Genomic DNA, 22,609 nt, shown 5'->3' with positions numbered 1-22,609 from the left:
TTCAATCATTGAACAGCTAATTTTTATTTCAAACGGCTGACGTTGAAGGTGTTCGTACAATTATTATGCAACAAAAGTAGTTCAAGATTCGCAAAGCTTCGTTCGGTGTAACTGCCCGATCTGACCTAATCCCAAATCTTTATCCAGTTGAATCACTTAAATTATTTAACTAATCGCTCTCGTTTCGAACAACTGACCTTAAAGGCGTGCTTACGACTATTGGGCAAGGGAAATAGATAACGATTCTTGATCAGTGTTAAAATATTAGCGTTTGTTAAAAACAACAAGTATCCCAAAACGATGAAACTGTGTTTCGAGAATGAACTAAAAAATTTCGTTCGTCGCAGTTCCTCAAAGATTACTACAAATTGGCGAAACCTTATCTAGAAGACGATTTCGCGGACGAATTTCCAGCGATTCCTAGCCTGGTGGAGTTGCAGGATCACGCTAGAAAAGAATTTTTTAATTATTACGGCACATTCCCTACGTGCGCGGTGTTTGCACCTGGATGCCTGACACTGGCCGGGAAGGACACGAACCCCGTGGAAAGTAAATCGTTATCCATGGTATGTGAAAATTCATCGGTTTTATCGTGTTTTCACTGGGAATCCCGGTCATCTGATTCCTCCACGGTGGCCTGTGTACGCGGTTTCCACGATCGCGCGGCGGAGCGATCGTGGAAAAAGCAACAGAATTGTACAACGTTTATCCTCAATTGAAATAAAACAGGCCATTCAACTTGTCACGTTGATAGTTGGTAAACGCAACTGCAGCGGCAAGTGGTGTCGCGTTAAAACGCTCACGGATGAAATCGACGAGGCGAAGTCGTACCAGTTTTATTTAACCGATGAGAATCTCGTCGTATCCATGGAAGAAGCTTCTTGGATACGTTACTTGAAAGCGACCATACAGTGTTTTAAAGCGAAACGAGGTACCCAACCATTTTTCAAATCGTACGGCGAGTCGTTCGTTTCGAGCATCGACTGGTTTGTCGGACAACGTGTACAGGGTGCGCAAAAAAAATAAAAAAAAGTAAATAAATAAATGAAAGAAAAAATTTGTACGAAACAATTAGAGAACACGGTATATTCGACGACCCAAACGTAAAAGGTTTAATTAACATACAATCGCTCGTATCGAGAATCGTTCGCCACTCTCGCTTACGCATTTATTTCCATAATATGTACAAACGAAACGTGTTTATACAGTCGATGTTATTATACTTGTGATACCACAATTGTACGAATAGGATCTAAAATGCAAAATTTTTAATAGGAAGAATGTTTACGCGAAAACAGGATTACCATTCCCGGAATCGCGATACACACTGCCCGTGAGGTATTCTTTGAAAGACGATGATCGAAACGGCTAGAGGGGTGGAGGTATTCGTTGAATAAGCATTCAACGTAGCGAGAACACGTCCGGAGTATGATTTTTTTACGAACGTGAACGTAAAACTGTAATCGTGCGAGCAGAACCCTTTTGTCGCAAATTAAATTAGATAATCGTGCACGGTGCTGGCACTTATGTAATAAACGTACACGAATGAAATCGATAATTACCACTTTGACGGAACCTGTTACATAAGTGTACATTCAATTTTAGCGAAATGAATATTTTCCGTTCCTCGATTATAGTTTGCTGCGTTGCATCTTCCATTCGGGACTAAAATCGTTCGAAACGTGACTTTGCAACGATTCAACGAAAATAAAGTAACGCGTTGTTTTACAGACGAGATGTATAGAAAAAAATTAATTCTAAATCGCTGTATTTTACAGATTGACGACTTTTAGAGCGAAATATTTTTCCTGTGCGTCATATTGATTCTTTTTTCGATATTAAAGAAAATATTACGTCAGTCTTTACGATCGAATGACTAACCGTAGTTAGTCGACTAAGTTCACCGACTGAACGAAACAGTTTAACGTTTATTGCAAAAGTATTCGACTTTAATCACGTTTTATCAAGTGCGATAGAAAGACGACGATGGTGGACGATTTTGAATGCGAATTAACGAAAATAATTAAACATTTTCTATAATCGAATACGATCTGCTTAAAGACTTGCATCGTAATGTACACAAATACGAACATCGTTCGACGAAATTTCGAATCAACTAACCACGTGTATGTACACAACGTCTGCGATACTTATTGTAGCGCCTCGTGCATCTGCGATCACTTAATTATCGTTAACAACAATCGTAAAAAAGCATACGACTGACGTGCGCGTTTATAATTATGCTTACATTGGAACGAAGAATAAAACATTACTCGATAACTTTCAGTCAGGTATGCTGTTATTTGATCAGTCACATACATACGTGAGAATTTCATAATAAAACTCAAAACAACTACTGAATCACCTGTTCAAACAAATTTCTCGCGCAGCGAGTTATTCGACGTTTTAAACGTCTCAATATTCCGCGCAAAATAGATACGCGATAAAAAATATTACCCTATCTGTAATTAATCGTATTGTCGATTATTCGGTATCCAAATTTACCAAACTTTCTTTCTTCTACAAATAGATATTGGTTGTCCGGAAAGTCGTTTCGTTTTCCAAAATTGAGAATATATCATTTGATCAAATGTTTGTACACTCTAACAAAATCCTGTTTCATTTTTACCAAAAAAAAAACGAAATGACGTTCTGAACAACCTAATACATATTTTTGAAATTTGGCAACAAAAATATCCACCAAATACGAACCGAAGGAAAACTTTCTTAAACATTGAATATTTAAAAATTCGATCGTTTCGAAACGAATGATTTTCGGATCCAAATTTACCAAACTTTCTTTCTTCTATAAATAAATACATATTTCTGCAGTTTGACAACAAAAGTGTCCACCAAATACGAACCGAAGGAAAACTTTCTTAATCATTGAATATTTAAAAATTCGATCGTTTCTAAACGAATGATTTTTTAATTCAAATTTACCAAACCTTCTTTCTTCTACAAATAAATATATATTTCTGTAGTTTGGCAACAAAAGTATCCACCAAATACGAACCGAAGGAAAACTTTCTTAATCATTGAATATTTAAAAATTCGATCGTTTCTAAACGAATGATTTTTTAATTCAAATTTACCAAACCTTCTTTCTTCTACAAATAAATATATATTTCTGTAGTTTGGCAACAAAAGTATCCACCAAATACGAACCGAAGGAAAACTTTCTTAATCATTGAATATTTAAAAATTCGATCGTTTCGAAACGAATGATTTTTTAATTCAAATTTACCAAACGTTTCTCGGTTTCTTGCAATACTACGTGCTGCAGTTTTGCTGGAAACGTGTTTGCGCACCCGGTACTGGAAACCGACGTAACGTTCGATGAAAAACGAACGCTGCGAATGTTCAAAAATTACACATTACTTAACCAGCGCGCAAGTGTCGCATCGTGCGATTCCTTTTCCTTTCCCCTCTCCCTGAATTCTCGATAACTAGTTATCAGTATAAACAGAATCGTGTTTTAAAACCTAATAGCGTTAAGTAAAACGCGTCGATGAACGTGCAACGTTACGATATACGGGTCACCGATCGAATCGGTGGAAAATCGTAAAGTTTGCATCGAAATGAGAAAAGAGAGAAAAAAAAAAAAAAAGGAATTTGTATCGAACGAACGGGGCAAGCCGAACCGAACGAGTACGATCGATATTGTCAACAGCGCATGTCCCTGGATTTGAAATCGTAATCGTCTCGAGCGTGCCGGTGAAACGCGGTCTTGGGAGCAGCTCCGCCCTGGTCGTTGCATTGTACACGTTTCTCGAAACAATTACGAATATGCACACTGGGAACATTCTCGAGAAAACGCTGGCGTGTCACATGGCGGAGAAACTAGCGGTAGAACCGCACCACCGCCTCCGTCTCGCTGACGCTGTGACTACCATTGTCGGGAACGAAGAAAAGATATTGAGTTTCGATGCACGCTCTCTTAACATCGACGCGTACGATTGGAATCCGTTGGACGTCGAACTGATCCTCATTGAATGCACCAAACCCGATTTCGAAGAATCGTCGATCCATCGTTCGGATGCGACACGTCGTAAAGAAATTTCGACCATTTTGAACACGATGTCCCGATGGCGTACGCATCCGGATGGTATTTTACCGATGGAACGGACGTTTCCACGAGAAACCATAAACACGATCAACGGTATTATCAACGAGGATGAAAGAACGTCGCGTATGATAGATGCTATTAAAGCGGAACGATGGGATAAGCTGGGTAGGATTATGAAACAGTTTGTATTATTGTACAACTGTAATTTGTTATTTTTTTCTTTTTTTTTATCATTGCATAGTATTAATAATGTATAATTCATATAAGCAATTATTTTACATAGCTTGTTAAAACATTACATCGAATGTAAATAGGATATATTATTTAGGCTGCTTTGCATATATTTAGTTTTTTTTTAATAATAATAGTTCCTGTCTCTCGTTTTAATATGTTTCCAAAGTTATTCGTTTAGGTATCGCGCGTTCCTGTGAAAGCCGGTAAACTCGTCACGTTGCTGTACAATTTTTCGAACGAATGTTTAATGCACATTGTAGGAAAACTCTTGTGGAAAAATGATCATTCTGCGCGTAAAAGTCCGAGCTCTTTACCGGACGATGTTGAACGTATCATGACCATGTTGGACACTACCGAGGGGATTTTAGGAGCTAGTGTTATTAACCGTGGTCACGGTGCATCCATAATCGCGTTGGTAATTATTTCTCTTCGATCGGAACAAAACATTTATCGCAAAGAAAACTGAAAATTAAACTCTATTCATTTTGAACTTATCACTTTAAAGAAAACACGAGTAGAAATAAAAACTATACGTTATTCGATTACGATTACTACGTGTAACGTCAAACGGCATAGATAAATTCTTTGTACGTTCGAAGCTTGTTCCAATGTTTGGCGATTATTACGTAACTAAATATTTCAACAGGTACAAAGATCGAGATTCAGAAATTGTATCCCTTTGCTGCATCGTATGAAAGTTTCGCAACAACGATATTACAGGATAAAGTCATTTATGGGGGCATCTACGCTTTATTCGTACGAACATCGTGTACTTCTTCCTCGGAATGGCACAAAACATCGTCGTTATCGCCCAAAATTAGTATCCAAATATCTTCGTGACGAGGATAGTTACGAATTAAACGAATACTATAACTTCAAGCCCATCAAAGCGATATTACTGTTTAATCCACATAGGTCACTTTTTGATTAAACTTGTTCAGTTCATTTATCGATTATGTTTCTCTTTTTCTCTTATATCTGCTTTTACTATGAATATACAGATAGGAACCTTTATATCTGTGTACATTTTATTATTCTTATATTAATTTAACCGTTGTTTTTATCATACATACGATAGATCGTAAACGAGTAGAAGAAGATAATAAAAATAAAAAATGTGTCTTACAAAATGATTCTCATTTGAACGGAAAATAGTACGTAGATTATTATCTTGCAGAATTGATCTTTTTAATGGAATGTGTGTTTGATTGGTCGTCAACTTTCGTGCGCGAGTTGCGCATGCGCATGGTAACGTTCAGTTTCTCTCCTCTTTCTATCTCGCGTCCTTAAGTTCTCTACTTTCCCCCTCTATTCTCTCCTCTTTCACATTTAATATTTTTTCTTACTCGCAATTGCATTCGCTATCACAATGCGCGTGCGAATATGTGGAGAGACAATATTGTAATGTATGTAACTCGTCTTTGTAATTAGGTACAAAGAAACGAAACTCGCGTTTTGCACATCACATTACTAAGAGCACTTAAACCACGCGACAATTAAGTACGTTATAAAAATACGCAAAATTGTTATAGTAAAATTTATAATTTTCAGTTCAAATAACCGCATTTACTTGACCAAAAAAGAATTTTCGCTTTGATGGCTTCTGCGGCATCATAGAGTATGGTAGTTTTGTTGATTGTGCGTTCTATAAAATTTCCATGAAAATGCTCCAACTGCCATCAAACATATAACTAAAATGATGCCACCTAGAAAAAAAGTTAAAGTACGCTATGAAACTATAAAAAAAAAAAAATACCATGTCTACAAGTACCGTTCTACTCGAATAAGGTTCGAAGAAAAATTCATTCGAGAAAGGAAATGAATGCGTGCGAATGCAAAGTGGTACAATCTCGGTGAGTATTAGTATTAATATGGATATCGACGTCGAATGCCTACCTAAGAAACTGAGGCCATCGAAATGTCGATTCTTAGAAGTCGACGACATAGGCGGAATAGCATTTGTTGACGTGGGAAGTGCAGTTGTGGACACCACCGAATCAGAGGAATTGACAGTAGTCGTCGGTTTAGTCGTAGGCTTTTCAGGTGCTTCCGTTATCGTGGTCTTTGTCGTAGAGGATACCGTCGTAGGATGAGTGACAACGGTACTGTTAGTACTGGTAGTGACCGTAGTATTGTTGTTAACAGTATTGGTAGTGTTAGTAATAACAGGAGTATCCGTAGTATTAATAGGAGCGTTAGTATTTGTAGAAATGTTAGTACTTTCGGTAACGTTAATATTTGAAACGGTATAATTTTTAACCGCCACGGTTGTAGGAATCGTCGATGTCACAGGAGGAACAGTAGTATTTACATCCGCTGCCTGATGATCGATAGGTTTATTATCTCCTTGAGCTGTAACTGGTGCGTAAAGAATTAACATATCGTATATTATTACAGTAGTAATCTCTGTTTTCAAAGAGCAATTGCTTCAGAACACTCGTTTACAGAATACAGACAATACAAAGCACGACCTATATATTTTTTTACTTGTTGCCGTTACAACAAATGGAACTAAACGCAACACAGTTATCGCTTTATCGATGTAATCGTATATTCAATGTCAGATATTTTTCCTAAGTTATTATTTATAAAAGAAAAGTTTAATTCAAACGATGGCAGAAATAATTGTATTTTTTAATTTACAAGACCAAAATTATTATAATAAATTTAATCGTAAAACCAAATTCTCAAGTATATAATAAAAAAATTTCATGACTTTTAAGACTTTTTGTTTAGCGAAACGTTTAAGAATTTGTATTCCTTTACGTAAAATTGTTGATAAAATTTTGTAAACGAATTTTAATACGTTAAAATAATACTGGATAAACAAAAGTAAATTTTCTACGCGTGTAGAAATTATGAAACGTTCGTAACACGTATCACAAGTATAACAAGAAACAAGGAACTTTCGTAAAATCAATAATAGTAAATCTGTATACAAAGGTACCGAAGGTCATCGTGACTAATCGTAAAAGCTAAATATACTATTAAAACGAATGAAAATAGTATTAAATAACTATAGGTGTACACGAGCATTTCTCGAGATATCGAAAAACATAACGGGTTACCTTGTGTAACGCGATACGAGCCAACGCGTCTACTGCGTAAAATGAAAAAATGTACGATATCGTCCTTTCGTATCCTTTCCCTCGTACAACCACACTTTTTCCGCGTATTAAAAGTAATCGCGATATTCGAAGATAACCGATAAATAAAGATTTCATATGTTTAAACGTTGTCGGACGCGAGTCGTTACCGAACTTTACGAAAGCAAATACAACACGAAATATTTATACCTACTTACCATTGTTACTCGCAATGCCGCAGATTGTTGTAGCCAACAGAATGCAGATTATATTGTACACTATTCCCATGTTTGCGATCGGAATTGAAACAGTTTCGACAACAACGTATGCTTTTTAAAGTCAAAGGCGACGAACGAATTCCTCGCTACAAACGAGCCACAGATACGTGCAACGCAAGCTTCTGCTGGAATTGAACTGGACGCCTAGCATCAGCCTCCATGGTAAAGTTGCAACTGTATAAGGACACTAGCGACGTAGCGACGCTGCGTAACTTCACATTTTCAACATACTCTCCAGGTGGCAGATACGATGTGTAAGCGACCGAATAACGTTATAAAATGCTTTTCGATTTCAATTTATCGTTAAAAGAAAACGCGAATAGAGATCATTGTAACTTTGATTCGTACGAGTAACGTTACGCGTTTGAAGATCCGTAAAACGGTAAGTTTCCATGCAAAAGAATATATTTAACGTCCAATACGTTGTTCGAAAAAATTTCTCGAGAATTTAAAAATCGCGAAACAGTCGATTACTTTGTAGCAAGTGCGACAACTTGAAAGAATGGCGTCCGCAACATCGTATTTCCATACAAGATTCAAATACGTTTCAAAAGGGTCAACAGTTTCGAGTCGTTTAGAGTTTTCCGTTCGAGCGATTATTTCGAAACGAGTAATCGAGGATTCGATAAGTTTGATCGTTTGGAACCGATAACGGTCGTCGATTCGCAATTACAACCGCCAGAAAATTCGATGGAATTCGTCCGTAATAAATAGAAAGAACGATAATTCGAGTCGAAAAGTCTGGAGAATATTTGAAGGTTTAAAATTGACATCGATCGGGGTATTTAACAACGGGCCGATCGTTGTTTCGAACAATGTGCACGATCGTTGCACTCGAGGTAAAGGAAAAAGTGCACCAATGGGCAAAGAGCACGGTGAAATCGGTGCACATACCAAAGGGCATACGGACTTACGTTATACTTAATGTTCTGCCCTTATTCGTGCCGGCTTCTTTGCAGAGTGTTCTAATAAAGTGGCGCTCTCTGGGGTTGGAAAGAGAAATCGAAAAGGAACGGTCGGGAATGCCGATGATGCGCGCTCAGCGGTCTGCTGGATCAGTGCTAGTGCTTGATGCGAGGCGAGTGTGTACGGTGGTGCACGGTCGCTTCGCGTATACGGGTTTACGCAGACTGTTTTCGTTCTGTCGCTTCGTTAAAGCGTGCTCGTACTACTCGCCGCGACAGTGTGGCTACGTCGTAACGCGAGCGTGTACAGGGGCGTACGTAGCACCGTACGAAACGACGAAAGGTATCGAAAGACGAGTGGCGGTGAGGGAAAGTCGGTCGCGAAAGTATCGCGAGTGAGAAATAGTGGAGGAACGTAGGGCAGGGTGGCTCGCCACCAGCCAACTAGGAATAAAGGGCAAGAGAAATGGGCCGGTCCGTACTTACGTGATAGGAGGTGCATGAGCGCGCGCGCGCTCGCGCTCGCACTCGCTCGCGTGTGTATGTGCGTGCGTGTGTCATCGTTGCGCGAGTGTGTACGCGAGAAAGGGGTGACCGAGGGGTGAGAAATAGTTTCCCCGTATTTCGAAAGTGATAGAATCTCCGGTCTCGGCGAAGCCTCGCGTAACAGCCGCCGGAGCCGCCGCGTACCGTTCGCGTCGCAAGATGACAGCGAAGTATATATTTACGACGCTGATAAACGCGGCTTTACTGTGCCTCGCGTCGACGATACCGTCGGAGTCAGCCGGAGCCTCCTGCAAGTGGTTGTCCGAGGGTGGCAACGATACGCGTTCCGCGGACTGTACACTCCGTGTTCTGGATCCTGTCGCGATCGCGAGTCTCGTGCCATCGCTCGACGGTGCGCTCAAGTTGCGTATACGGTGCAGCGACGTCCATCATTTCGAGAGCAGCCTGAACGCGCAAAGCTGGCAACGTTTGACCAGTTTGCACGAGCTCCACGTGCACGGTTGCAAGGTGCTTCGTATACCGGAGGGGGCATTCCAGCCGCTCCTGGAGCTAAAGAGACTCACCGTGCAAACGTTCAACGCCGTATGGGGCGTCGGGCGAGTTATCGAGCTCGCCCCGGACTCGTTGCTCGGTCTGCGCGAACTGCACACCTTGGAGATCGTCGAGAGCAACCTACGCGCGCTACCGGTCGGGCTGCTCTGCGGGCTGGACAATCTACAGACGTTGAATCTTACGGGGAACCGTTTGCGAGACGCGAACGACATCGGGCTGTATCGACGGGACGTGGCGAGCGACGGGAGCGCTACCGGTGAATCGTGTCGCGCGGACGTACGTGTTCTGGATCTCTCGCGCAACGAGATCGAACGATTGCCCGATAACAGCCCGGTGGTCGGGCTGCGTCAGCTACAAGAGTTGCACCTGCAACGTAACGCGCTCGTCGAGATCGCGAGCGAGTCGCTCACCGGTCTCACCGTGCTTCGCATCTTCAACGCGAGTTACAATTCCTTGGACTCGTTGCCCGAGGGTTTGTTCGCCAGCACGCGGGACCTTCGCGAAATACACCTGGCGTACAACGGGCTCAGGGATCTGCCCAAGGGGATATTCACCCGTTTGGAGCAGCTGTTGGTGCTGAATCTCGGCGGTAATCGACTAGGTAGCGACCGCGTGGACGAAACGACCTTTCTCGGTTTGATACGTCTGATAGTCCTCGATCTCTCCTACAACGCGTTGACGCACATCGACGCGCGCACCTTCAAGGACCTATTCTTTCTACAGATCCTCGATCTACGGAACAACACGATAGATAGGATCGAGAGCAACGCCTTCCTACCGCTCTACAATCTCCACACCCTCGAGTTGTCCGACAACAAGCTACGCACCGTGGGAGCGCAACTGTTCAACGGTCTCTTCGTACTGAATCGGCTCACGTTGTCCGGTAACGTTATCGCGAGCATCGACCCGTTGGCGTTTCGCAACTGTTCCGATCTCAAGGAACTGGATCTCAGCGGTAACGAGCTCACGTCCGTGCCCGACGCGTTGCGCGACCTCGCCTTCTTGAAGACCCTCGACCTCGGCGAGAACCGGATCAACGATTTCCACAACGGCTCGTTTCGCAATCTACATCAACTCACCGGTTTGCGACTGATCGGAAACGATATCGGGAATCTGTCGCGCGGTATGCTCTGGGACCTGCCGAATCTACAGATATTGAATCTCGCGAGGAACAAAGTGCAGCACGTCGAGAGGCACGCATTCGAGAGGAACGAACGACTCGAGGCGATACGTTTGGACGGGAACTTCCTCTCGGACATCAACGGTGTGTTCACCAGTATCGCCAGTCTACTACTCTTGAACCTATCCGAGAATCACATCGAGTGGTTCGATTACGCCTTCGTACCGGGCAATCTGAAATGGTTGGACATACACGGGAACTTCATCGAGAGCCTCGGTAACTACTACGAGATACGCGACACCAAGGTGAGAACCTTGGACGCGAGTCACAATCGTATCACGGAACTCTCGTCGTTGTCGGTGCCCGATAGCGTCGAGTTGCTCTTCATAAACAACAATTACATAAACGTGGTCAGACCGAACACGTTCGCCGACAAGGTGAATCTCACGCGCGTCGATATGTACGCGAACATGATCGAAACGATGGAACTGACCTCGTTGCTACTCACCAAAGTCCCGGACGATAAACCGTTGCCGGAGTTCTACATCGGTGGCAATCCGTTCAATTGCAACTGCTCGATGGACTGGTTGCCCGGTATCAACAACCAAACGTCCACCAGGGAGTATCCACGGATCATGGACCTGGACAACGTCATGTGCCGTACATCCGGTCCACGTGGTGTCGCGATCGTACCAGCCTCGACCGCACGATCCGAGCAGTTCCTATGCCGTTACGAGACTCACTGTTTCGCACTGTGCCATTGCTGCGATTTCGACGCCTGCGACTGCGAGATGACCTGCCCGGCCGGTTGCAAGTGTTACAACGATCGAACGTGGAACACGAACGCGGTGGATTGTTCCGGTCTGGCGGTCGAGGAGATACCGCGTCGTATACCGATGGACACCACCGAGGTGTATCTGGACGGTAACGTGTTACGGGAGTTGCAGAATCACGTGTTCATCGGACGGAAGAACATGCGGGTGTTGTACGTGAACGCCAGCGGTATCGAGTCGATACAGAACCGTACCTTCAACGGTCTGAACAATCTTCAGATACTTCATCTCGAGGACAATCGTATACGCGAGCTGAAGGGTTTCGAGTTCGAAAGGCTCTCCCATCTCCGCGAGCTCTATCTGCAGAACAATCTGATCGGTTTCATCGGTAATCTAACGTTCCTACCGTTACGTTCCCTGGAGATACTACGTTTGAGCGGTAACCGTTTGGTCACCTTCCCGGTGTGGCAGGTGACGTTGAACGCTCGATTGGTCGAGTTGTCGCTCGGTGGTAATCCGTGGTCGTGTCGTTGCAAATTCCTCCAGGAGTTGTCCTCGTGGGTATCGGACAACGCGCACAAAGTGGTGGACGCGAGCGAGGTTTGGTGCTACTACGGTGGTGACGCCCGACCGGCCTACCGGCGACGATTGAACGTGAACGAGACGGTATGCTCGGATTACTTCTCCCAAGGTGGTGTGATCGAGAGCATCATGGTATCCGATTACCTGCCGTTGGTAGCCGCGACGTTGTCCGCGGTGTTGGTACTGTTGGTGATCGTCGTTCTGGCGTTCGTGTTCCGCGAGCCTGTGGGCGCTTGGGCCTACTCCAAGTACGGTTTGCGATTGTTGCGCGCGAAACCGAGCAAATCGTCCGGTACGGCCGCGATACCGTCCACGGCGCCGATGGCCGCTTGCTGCGACGCGGATCGCGAGCGTCCATACGATTGTTACGTATGTTACAGTCCGAACGACGAGGACTTTGTGCTCCATTCGCTGGCGGTGGAGCTGGAACACGGTACGGCCGGTATACGGCTCTATCTTCATCATCGTGATCTAGCGTGCGTGATACGCGCCTCGGCACCGGCACCGGTAGTTCTCGAGGCGATCGACGCCTCGCGACGCGTACTGATCGTTCTCACCCGTAACTTTCTCCAGACCGAGTGGTCGCGTTTCGAATTTCGCGCGGCGATTCACGAGGCGTTGCGCGGACGGGCCGCTCAGTTGATAATCGTTCAAGCGGGACCGGCTTGTCCCGAGGTGGAACGCGACCCGGAGCTACGACCGTACCTGAGAACCGCGGCGGCGATACTCACCTGGGGCGAGAAGAGGTTCTGGGAACGTTTGAGGTACGCGATACCACCGTTGAACACCGGCGACCCATCCATGGAGAGCAAGTCCTCGCCGTTGGTCTACAAACGGAACATCAACACGTACACGTTGGACGGTGTCGTCGGCGCGGAGAAGACCAGCGTCTCGACCCTCAGGGCGCAGGAACGACAACGTTCCTTCTTCAAGGAATCGTCGCCGACCACCGCGTTGATGATGCAACACGCGCCACCCGCTTACTCCTGCGGCACGGTTTCCATGCCGCAGCAGCCACCGCCACCCTCGTCCCCGCAGCCCAGGCTGACCGTCAATCACGCCTACCGGGACGCGGTCGCTCTACCGGGTGGCAATCTCATCCCCGCGAACACCACGGTGAGCAGCGCCAGCAGCGAGGATCACAGAAGACCGCTGTCCGAGCACATTTACTCCTCCATCGACTCGGATTACTCCACCCTCGAGAGAACCGCCTGGAGACAGCAACAACCACCCCCGCCACCACCGCCACCCTCCTCCGGACAAGCCTATCTCGTCTAGCTCCCCGCGAACCTTCCACCGTCTACCACGATAAGAGGAGGACGCTTCTTGCTAGCCTCGACGCGTCCAACTCGTCGAGAACTTTCCTCGCGTACAACCGGTAACCTTCCACTGATTCGACGCAACGGAATATATATGTATTTTCGATTTCAATTTCGTCGTCGAGCCATCGAAGGCTACGGGGCAAACTTTCGGGGCCCTTTCTCGCGACTGAGGGGCCACGGACGCGCGATTAACCGACTACTTTCGAAATGTTTGTTCGCCGATCTCCTTTCCCTCGTGAAAATACTCTTCTTTCGTTTTCCACGCGATTTTCCAATTTTCCACTCCCGGTGTTTCCTTCTTCCTTTCTGTATCCTCGTTTCCATCGCTTTTTCGTCGTCGAGTCATCGAAAGCTACGAAATAAAGTTTCAGGGCCCTCTATTGCGAAAGAGGGGCCAGAGATACGCGATTAGCGGATTATGGAAACTCGCGAAAATATTCTCGCTTTATTTCATGGCGATTGTCCACTTTTCAACTCTGGTGTTTCCTTTTTCCTTTCAGTATCCTCGTTTCGACCGCTTTTTACGTCGTCGAGCTATCGAAAGCTACGAAATACAGTTTCAGGGCCCTCTTTCGCGAAAGAGGGGCCAGAGACGCGCAATTAGCGAACCACTTTGAAAATATTTGTTCCCCGATCTCCTTTTTCTCGTGAAAACACTCCCTCTTTGTTTCCCCGCGATTGTCCACTTTTCCACTCCTGTTGTTTTCCTTTTTCCTTTCTCCACCCTCGTCTCAACTGTTTTTTCGTCATCGAGCCACCAAAGGCTAGACGGTAACGTTTCGGGACCCTCTTTCGCGACAGAGGGGCCAGAGACGCGCGATCACCGGACTACTTTGGAAATGTTTATCCGCCGATCTTCTTTTTCTCGTGAAAACACACTCTCTTTGTTTCCCCCCGATTCTCCACTTTTCCACTCCCGATGTTTCCTTTTTTCTTCCTTCGTCTTCGTCCCGGTGGTTTTTTCGTCGTCGAGCCATCGAAGGCTGCGAAATAAAGTTTCAGGGCCCTTTCTCGCCAAAGCGACACCGACTATAGAAACTCGCGAAAACGTTCTCGCTTTGTTTCGCCACGATTGTCCACTTTTCCACTCCCGATGTTTCCTTGTTTTCTTCCTTCGTCTTCGTCCCGGTGGTTTTTTCGTCGTCGAGCCATCGAAGGCTACGAGATAAAGTTTCAGGGCCCTCTCTTGCGAAAAAGAGGTCAGTGATGCGCGATTAGCGGACTATGGAAACTGACGAAAACATCTTCGCTTTGTTTCCTCGCGATTGTCCACTTTTCCACTCCCGGTGTTTCCTTTTTCCTATCTCCACCTTAATCTCGACTGTTTTTTACGTCGTCGAGCCATCGAAGGCTACGAGATAAAGTTACAGGGCCCTCTTTTGCAAAAGAGGGGCCAGAGATGCGCGATTAGCGGACTATGGAAACTCGCGAAAACATCTTCGCTTTGTTTCCTCGCGATTGTCCACTTTTCCACTCCTCGTGTTTCCTGTTTCCTTTCTCCCCCTCGTCTCGGCTGTTTTTTCGGCCCTATTTCGTTTCGGGGCCCTATTTCGCGACGGAGGGGTCAGAGACGCGCGATTGGCAAACTATGAAAACGTTTGCTCGCCGATCTGCTCTTTCTCGTAAAAAGATTCCGGTGTTTCCTTCATCTCGATCGCTTTTTCGTCGTCGAGCCATCGAAGACTACCGGAGAAAGTTTCAGGGCCCTTTCCCGCGAAAGAGGGGGTCCAGAGACGCGCGATTAGCGTTACTACATTGGAAATGTTTGTTCGCCGATCTCCTTTTTCTTCTCGCGAAAACGCGCTCGCTCTTGCTTTGTTTCGCCGCTAACAAGCGCGATTGTCCACTTTTCCACTCCTGGCGTTTCCTTTTTTCTTCCCTCCTGGCGTCACCCCGGTCGCCTTTTGCCTTCGTCTCGGCCTCCCTCGTTCGAAACCTTCTCTTTCGGTCGTCCCTCGGTCCCACTTCCACCCGTCTGGTTGTATCGGGAGTCTCGGTTCGCTTTCTCTCTCTTTGGGAACAGATTGCGCGCGCGCAAAACGCCGTGCGACGCGAATTTTCTGAATGGCGTCTCGCGAGAACCCAGTTCGACCGGGACTCTTCTACGCTCCCACTCTCCCACTTTGCTCGACGACTTTCGAGCGAGCGATTAAGTATAAACATCGCCGTGTTTCCTTTGCGCGGGATCGCCGGGAAATTCGTCCCGGTGCCGTTTCATTTTCCACGCGTTGTACATATTTATTACGCGAATCGCAGTATGTAAATAGGGGGCCGCAAGCTGTACGCGCGTCAGCGTGTGCCTGTACGTATGTATATGTACATTGTACAAAATTCACCGCGTACGAACGAACGTACGAACGAACGAACGAACGAACGAACGAACGTGCGCGCGCCGATCGAGACGTTCTCGCCGCGTAGAGAGTTTTTAGCTTCGATTTTGAATTCTCGACTAGGTAGATCACTTTTTGTAATTTTATATGTCCGACGAGTTGTATTGTACGATATGTAAATATGTATATCAAAGGTCGCCTCGTGTAAGATATTATTCATCGCGATGAGAGAAACGAAGAAACTGGTAATTAAGAGTGAGAAACGAATATGCATGCGCCTGCGATACCGCGAGCACGACACGCGTGTCGCGCATGCGTCGTAAACTTAACTGTATACTTGATTTATTTAAATCATGTGAATAAATTTATAAAATACGTTATTATTACACAGCTGCGAGTCAATGAATCCCGACACCAACTCCCCGTTGCCCGGCTCTCGTTTATCGCCACGTTTCCTTGTCCACGATTTATCTCCACGTTTCGCAAACACCTCGCGAACATCCACTTTCGCGAAAAAGAAGAAAAAAAAGAAAAAACGATTCCAAACTACTTTTCCGCCGGTTTGGCTGAAAAGTGTTGCTGTTGCAACAGCTACACGAGCGATCGAACACTTTCGAACGAAAGTACATTGTACACGGGGTATCCGGGGATTTCCCGACCAAACTCTACCGGTACGTTCCTCGAATAGAAGCAGGATAAATCGCGCGAACCTAGCTTCGGAATATTTTACGGAAGAGTCGTAACAAGAGTATGAATTTCGAACGAATCGATAACCGACTCGCTGTTATCGTTCGCACGGTACGGACCAAGAACGGCTACCTGGCGTTTATCTCGTTAATACAAACTGGTAACGCGGAAAATTAATATTCCGTTCGCCGTAACGCGATAATAATCGCCGATTGTTCGACGACGTTGCGTCTCGAGTAGAACGATCGGTATTTGGAAACGGAATATCGATCGATGTTACGCGAATCACTTTAAACGATCTTCCCTGGTAAATACAGCAATCTAGAAACGGACCGGTGAAATAACTTCGACGCTCTTGTCTCGAATTTCACGTTTTTCTTCCAACTTGTAAAAGCATCTAGAGGCGTCTATTTATACAACGTTCTTATTTCTATTCGCGGAACATACCGCCTTAGTTTGGCCGTAAAATCCACGGTCACTCTATGTACGTATCGTTCTTAAATGTACGGTGACTGGAGAAACTATTCGTGCGTTATATTCTAAGGAAATTCTTCTCGCCCGTAAGTTTCATTTTGACGAAAGTTTGCGTGCACTGAGAGGGTGATAATACCTACACGGTAGGTTTCTTCGAGTAGGTAAAATCGAGTCTCGAGGACAACGATTCAACGTTTACTTATTTCTTCAAGTAACTTTTCTTGGAATTTTTTTCCCTAGGAAAAGTTTTCCTCTATTTCGCACAATTACGATATCGTATCTGAAGAATGGAAAAGAAAGTGGCATTGTAAAGCTCGATTTTGTACCGTTATAGAGCTTGCGAAACGACTTTCATTTTTGCTCTATATTGCATCGTTACGATATCGTATTTGAAAAATGGAAAAAAAAGTGATATTGCAAATTTTGTACCGTTATAGAGCTTGCGAAACAACTTTCATTTTCGCTCTATTTCGCACAATTACGATATCGTATTTGAAGAATGGAAAAGAAAGTGGCATTGTAAAGCTCGATTTTGTACCGTTATAGAGCTTGCGAAACGACTTTCATTTTTGCTCTATATTGCATCGTTACGATATCGTATTTGAAAAATGGAAAAAAAAAGTGATATTGCAAATTTTGTACCGTTATAGAGCTTGCGAAACGACTTTCATATTTACTCTATTTCGCACAATTACGATATCGTACTTGAAAAATGGAAAAGAAAGTAACATCGCAAAGCTCGATTTTGTACCGTTGTAGAGCTTGCGAAACGACTATTCATTATTCACAGAGCTTTGTAACGATCGCTGCGAGACGTACAAAAATTTCCCCTTCGAAAGAGTATTCGATTCTGGTCGCTCTGTCGTTTGGAAATCGTATCGAAGAACGAAGAAACGTCGAATTCTCGAGTTTCGATTCGATCCTCCGGAGAACAGTTTCCGTCGACGAAAGAATTACCGATCGTTCGATACGATTCGTTAAAATCGTTTAGAGAAATTCCCCCTGTGATATAACGTACGAATAGTTTCTTCCTCGAGTGACTGCGCGAAGCTTTCGCAGGAAGGTTTCCGTTTGTTTCTCGGCGACGATCGGTCCCGTCGATCGTTCGAATGTTAAATAAACGTTCTGCTCCGTAAGTAGACACCGTCGAATCTAAAGGGGATCGTTGGTACCTTCACCTTGGTCGGTGGGTCTGTATTTGTTAGCGCGACGGTTAAAAGAAATTGAACGGGACGCAAACTGAATTGATCGCGGCTGGTGTGCGCCTATGCTTGTTTTCGAACACGTACAACACCGAGGGTTCCGCGTTTGATCGGAATATTTGCAAATATATTCCGTGGAAATAACCCGTGTAACGGTGTTACTTCTCACATAGCCGGCCGTGTCGTTACATACACTGTACTATATACTATATAGATCGCGAACGGAACATTGATCCTAGTCAGCGCCACCGCGCACTCACTGCACACCATCTGCACACTTACATTATTAATGCGCCTACACCGCCACCGCAGGCTGCGCGTACCACGGAGACCGATGTTTCTATTTGGAAAATCTGTTTCTTTCGTAGCGCGGAGTGCGCGCGAGACCTCGCGATAACACGAGACACGGGACCGAGGCTAGCCGAAGGATCTCGGTAGAGCGATCCGGTGCGCGGGAACCGGCGAGAAATTGCTTCCCGCTTCGATACCGATTCCGCGGCAAAAACTTTCCGTGCGGGAAACTTTTTTAAACGGCACCGTTCATAAGACGAGGGGGAAGCGGCTCGTTCGACCGATAGACACTATTGCGTCTCTCCGAGGGAAATAAAACTCGGCAAAGTTTCCTCTCGGTGAAGTTTCGAGCGCATAGTTCCACCGATCAAAATCACCGTACACTGTTACACGGTGAGAGCCGTGTTGTCGTTGCGACACTCTCGTGTGTATCCATCGCGCCAGGAACGAGATATTTCGTAAAATATGGTTTCCGCGCGGCGGTTAATCGAGCGGGCAACTCCGTACGGAACCAGTTCTCGTCTCGGTTGGGCCCGCGGAATGTAAGTACGGCTGTAATTACTTACACCGTGGTTACACGAGGCCGCGCGATCGAATCTAGCCCCGCGGGGTCTAAGAGAGTACGTTTACCAGCGAGCGAGCGAGATCTCCGCGGTATCGCACGTTGGCCGCGCCAATTTCCGTCCGTGTACCGCGAGAGAGGAAAAGGCGGGTCGATTCCGCGAGGTACGCTCTCACCCGCGATTCGGTAGAAAGGGAACCCCGACGATAAAACGGTCGAGCGTCCTCGAGATCCGCGAGAGCGCCTTTCACCCGGGATCAAAGGAGGGTGGGCGCCACGCCACGCCACGCGTCGCGTCAAGTTCGTTATATGGGTCGTTCTTGCGAAACACAGTCGAGGAGGACCGAAGCCTTGCCGCGAGCCGGCCTTGAGGATCGGGGCTCGATCCCAATGGCGCAACCCAGGACATTGGCCCGCATCCGAGCCGCAACCGATGGTCATTTGCATACCGGCGTGGTTACGCTCTTCCTGAATCGTTTCGTACGTCGACGACAACGCGACGGTGATCCACCACCGGTACGATCGATGAATCGATTACGCGGTACGGTTTCGATACGCGATATCCACGCCTCTCTCGTCGCGAGCATCGAACATCGACGATCCGCTCCTTTTTCCGCCCGATCTTTTTCCACGCGATTCTCTCTCTCTCTCTTTCGCTTTCTATCTCTATCTTTCTTTCGCTCGCGGTCTTTTTCCCTCGTTTCCCGTGTCGTGCCGGTGAAATCGCGTTCGCGATCGGTCAACGTCGCCCGGATACCCGACAAAAAACCCCTACGTATCTCCGGGTCGAGCCTGTCGAGGTGCACGTACACACCCCCGATGCGTTAGAAAACGTTAGTTCCTCCCAGCCATCCCTCCTTTCAGCTTTTATCGGCCGGGCAAAAACGATAGCCGTTGCGTGTAATGGCTTCCGAATACTCGTTTTCCTGGTATTCGTCGGCGAGTTCGAATAGCCGCGATATCGTTGGCGGGGATTTCGCGACTTGCGTGACGACTGCCATGTTTGCGCGGAGGCGAAGTTAGCGCGACTCGCCCCGTCGCGCCACCTGTGCCGTTACCTGTGCTTCCCTGCACCGCGCGTACCTACACCTCGCTAGCCCTCCCCCACTCCCCTCTCTTATACCGCACACCCCCACCCCGGTCCATCTGTCGGTCCCTCGTCGAGCAACGCCAACCACCGCCACGCCGGTCCCTCACCCTCTCTGTCCTGGCACCCGTTAACCGTACGCCGCTGAAGCCAGTAATTTCGCGAAAACTGCCACCACCGTCGTCGTCGTCGTCAACTGTCGCTGTCGTTGCACTCTTTACCATTTTCTTTCTCTCCTTCTTTAGTTTTTCTCCATACTTTCGTCCTTTACCATTTTCTCCTGGGTTGACCCTGTGCCGCACGCCACAGCAGCAGTAGCAGCAACGACAACGACAACGACAGCGACGACGACAGAGAAACAACAATCCGAATACCACGTGTCTGCACGCGATCCCCCGTCCTGACATTTAGGCGTCCCTTTCGCAACCGTTAAACCCCCTACAACTCTCTCTCCAAGGTAAGGTACACCGTCGTTCGGGTAACCGTTTCTTTGATTCTTAACCGGGTCCCAGGGGTCGTTCGGTCTGGGTTAGGTCTGGGTTACGTCGTTGGAGAAATATTGTCGAAAAATACGGAACAGGGCTGTAATAGGTTGCTCGATAAGAAACGGAGCTATCGGGTTCGTCGTTTGATTTTTTTTCCAAAGGTGGTACTACTGTTTCACGAACGTGTGTGAAGTTTTATGTAGATCTCTCGACTCGTTCGTGTATTCACGGTTGTTCAAAGTCGAAGTGTCCTAGTATTTTTTTTACAGTGGAAGAAACGACGAAACTTATCGAACGAACTAATAATTGCGATCGACGAGACTTACAATTTGTCGCAATTCAAGTGCACAATCTAGATAGCAATAGTATATATTGGTGTTTCTTAAGTTTTATTTTCTAATATATTATTACGATCATCCTTAACAAAAAATGTATTTGTTTGAGAAGGATGAAAAATATAATTCGTGAACAGAAAAATTAGGTTATACGAAAAATTAGGTTTCTACTGCGGACACTCTCTTCTCATTCTGTAATACACATAATAGGTTGCTCGATAAGTTTTGTCGTTCGATAAGAAATGGAGCTATCGGGTTCGTCGTTTGATTTTTTTCTAAAGGTGGTACTACTGTTTGATGAACATGTGTGAAGTTTCGCATAGTTCAAAATTGAAGTGAACATAGTATTTTTTTTACAATGGAAAAAAAGACAAAATTTATTGAACAACCTAGTACTCTATAAGTAGATGCAAACACGAGTTCCCAGATATTATACCTGATGAAATTGTGTCAATCCATGTGTCAATAACTGGGTTGTGAGGGGGATAATAATGAACCACTTTGATAAATAAGATGAAAAATATAATTCGTGAACAGAAAAATTAGGTTGTACCATAACACAATAGTCTACTTCTCTCATGCATGTTTCTACTCTCTTCTCATTCTATAATACACATAATAGGTTGCTCGATAAGTTTTGTCGTTCGATAAGAAACGGAGCTATCAGGTTCGTCGTTTGATTTTTTCTAAAGGTGGTACTACTGTTTAATGAACATGTGTGAAGTTTCGCGTAGATCCGTCGACTCGTTCGTGTATTTACGGTTGTTCAAAGTCGAAGTGTTACGGTATTTTCTTACACTGGAGAAAACGACAAAACTTATCAAACAACCTGTATAGTAGTTTATAAAACTTATTTACTACATCTATAGTAGTTTACGTCAGGTTTTTCGGAAAGTCATTTCGTTTCTTTTGGTAAAAATAAGACACGATCTTTTTAGAGTGTATTTCAAACAAATACACTTTTTAGAGTGTAACATTTTACTAAATTACATATTCTCCATTTTGGAAAACGAAATGACTATCCAAACAACCCGATACAAAGCGTTCATATAATATCTTAACGAATTAACCACCGCGTGCTCTCAAGGGTTAGGTCTGGGACCAGTGTATCAGTTGAAACGACAAGTACCCGAATACTTCGGAAACCGGATGTTGTTGTAAGTTTCTTTTTTTTTTACGCGAATATTACGAATTTTGTGAAGAATTATTGAACTTTTTACCGAGAAGTTACAATGTTAATTGACCGCGAAGAGAGCTCAATTGCGCGATAGCATCGCGTTATTTACATAAAACAAAAAAAAACGAAAAAGAGGCAGAGACGCGTCGGTAAAGTCGACCGCGCTATTTCGACTCGGAGCGCTCCGTTTTACGATCTTGAACGCTGGCGAAAGATACGTAAAACGGGAACGATCGCATAATAATAAACGATCACCGATAAAAAGAGAAACAGCAAACACCTAATACGAAGAATGTAAAAACCCTCAACAGGGTTAACGCGAAACAAGTTGCGCTTAAAAAGAGAAAAATTCAACACACTGTTGTCCATAGCGTCCTGTACCGCGATTTTTCCACGCGAAACTTAAGAAGGTCGATACTTGAACGGTTGATTAGAGATCTAGGATTCAGAATCGATCTCTTTGAAACGATTCCTCGATATTCGATTCTGACACGAATCGAATCTTTTGAGCACGAATCGAATCTTTTGAGCACGAATCGATCTGTAATTCG

The 22,609-nt window shown here is 45.2% G+C and overlaps 3 protein-coding genes across 3 annotated transcripts; 2 read left to right on the top strand and 1 right to left on the bottom strand.

Annotated features, from left to right (window-relative positions):
* Positions 1 to 702: 702 nt before the first annotated feature.
* On the top strand, positions 703 to 4,428 carry LOC143151646 (galactokinase; the record flags this gene model as incomplete). Its single annotated transcript, XM_076320995.1, is given in 2 exon segments — positions 703 to 931; positions 3,674 to 4,428. Coding segments are annotated over 2 exon segments (984 nt in total), but the record flags the coding sequence as incomplete, so codon positions are not given.
* On the bottom strand, positions 4,275 to 7,845 carry LOC143151746 (uncharacterized). The gene is made up of 3 exons (XM_076321178.1): positions 7,608 to 7,845; positions 6,200 to 6,661; positions 4,275 to 6,009 (listed from the first exon to the last, which is right to left on the bottom strand). The coding sequence occupies exons 1-3, from the start codon at positions 7,675 to 7,677 to the stop codon at positions 5,915 to 5,917; spliced, it is 627 nt and encodes a 208-aa protein (XP_076177293.1). The 5' UTR covers positions 7,678 to 7,845; the 3' UTR covers positions 4,275 to 5,914.
* A 602-nt stretch (positions 7,846 to 8,447) lies between these two features.
* Positions 8,448 to 16,137, top strand: Toll-7 (Toll-like receptor 7). Its single transcript, XM_076321177.1, has one exon. It carries the CDS (start codon positions 9,278 to 9,280, stop codon positions 13,382 to 13,384), a length of 4,107 nt encoding a protein of 1,368 aa, XP_076177292.1. The 5' UTR covers positions 8,448 to 9,277; the 3' UTR covers positions 13,385 to 16,137.
* Positions 16,138 to 22,609: the final 6,472 nt, after the last annotated feature.

The sequence above is a fragment of the Ptiloglossa arizonensis genome, chromosome 9 (genome assembly GCF_051014685.1).
Source record: "Ptiloglossa arizonensis isolate GNS036 chromosome 9, iyPtiAriz1_principal, whole genome shotgun sequence".
Classification (NCBI taxonomy): domain Eukaryota; kingdom Metazoa; phylum Arthropoda; class Insecta; order Hymenoptera; family Colletidae; genus Ptiloglossa; species Ptiloglossa arizonensis.
The sequence above is the reverse complement of the archived record's forward strand: the minus strand, read 5'-3'. Positions and strand labels throughout refer to the sequence as shown.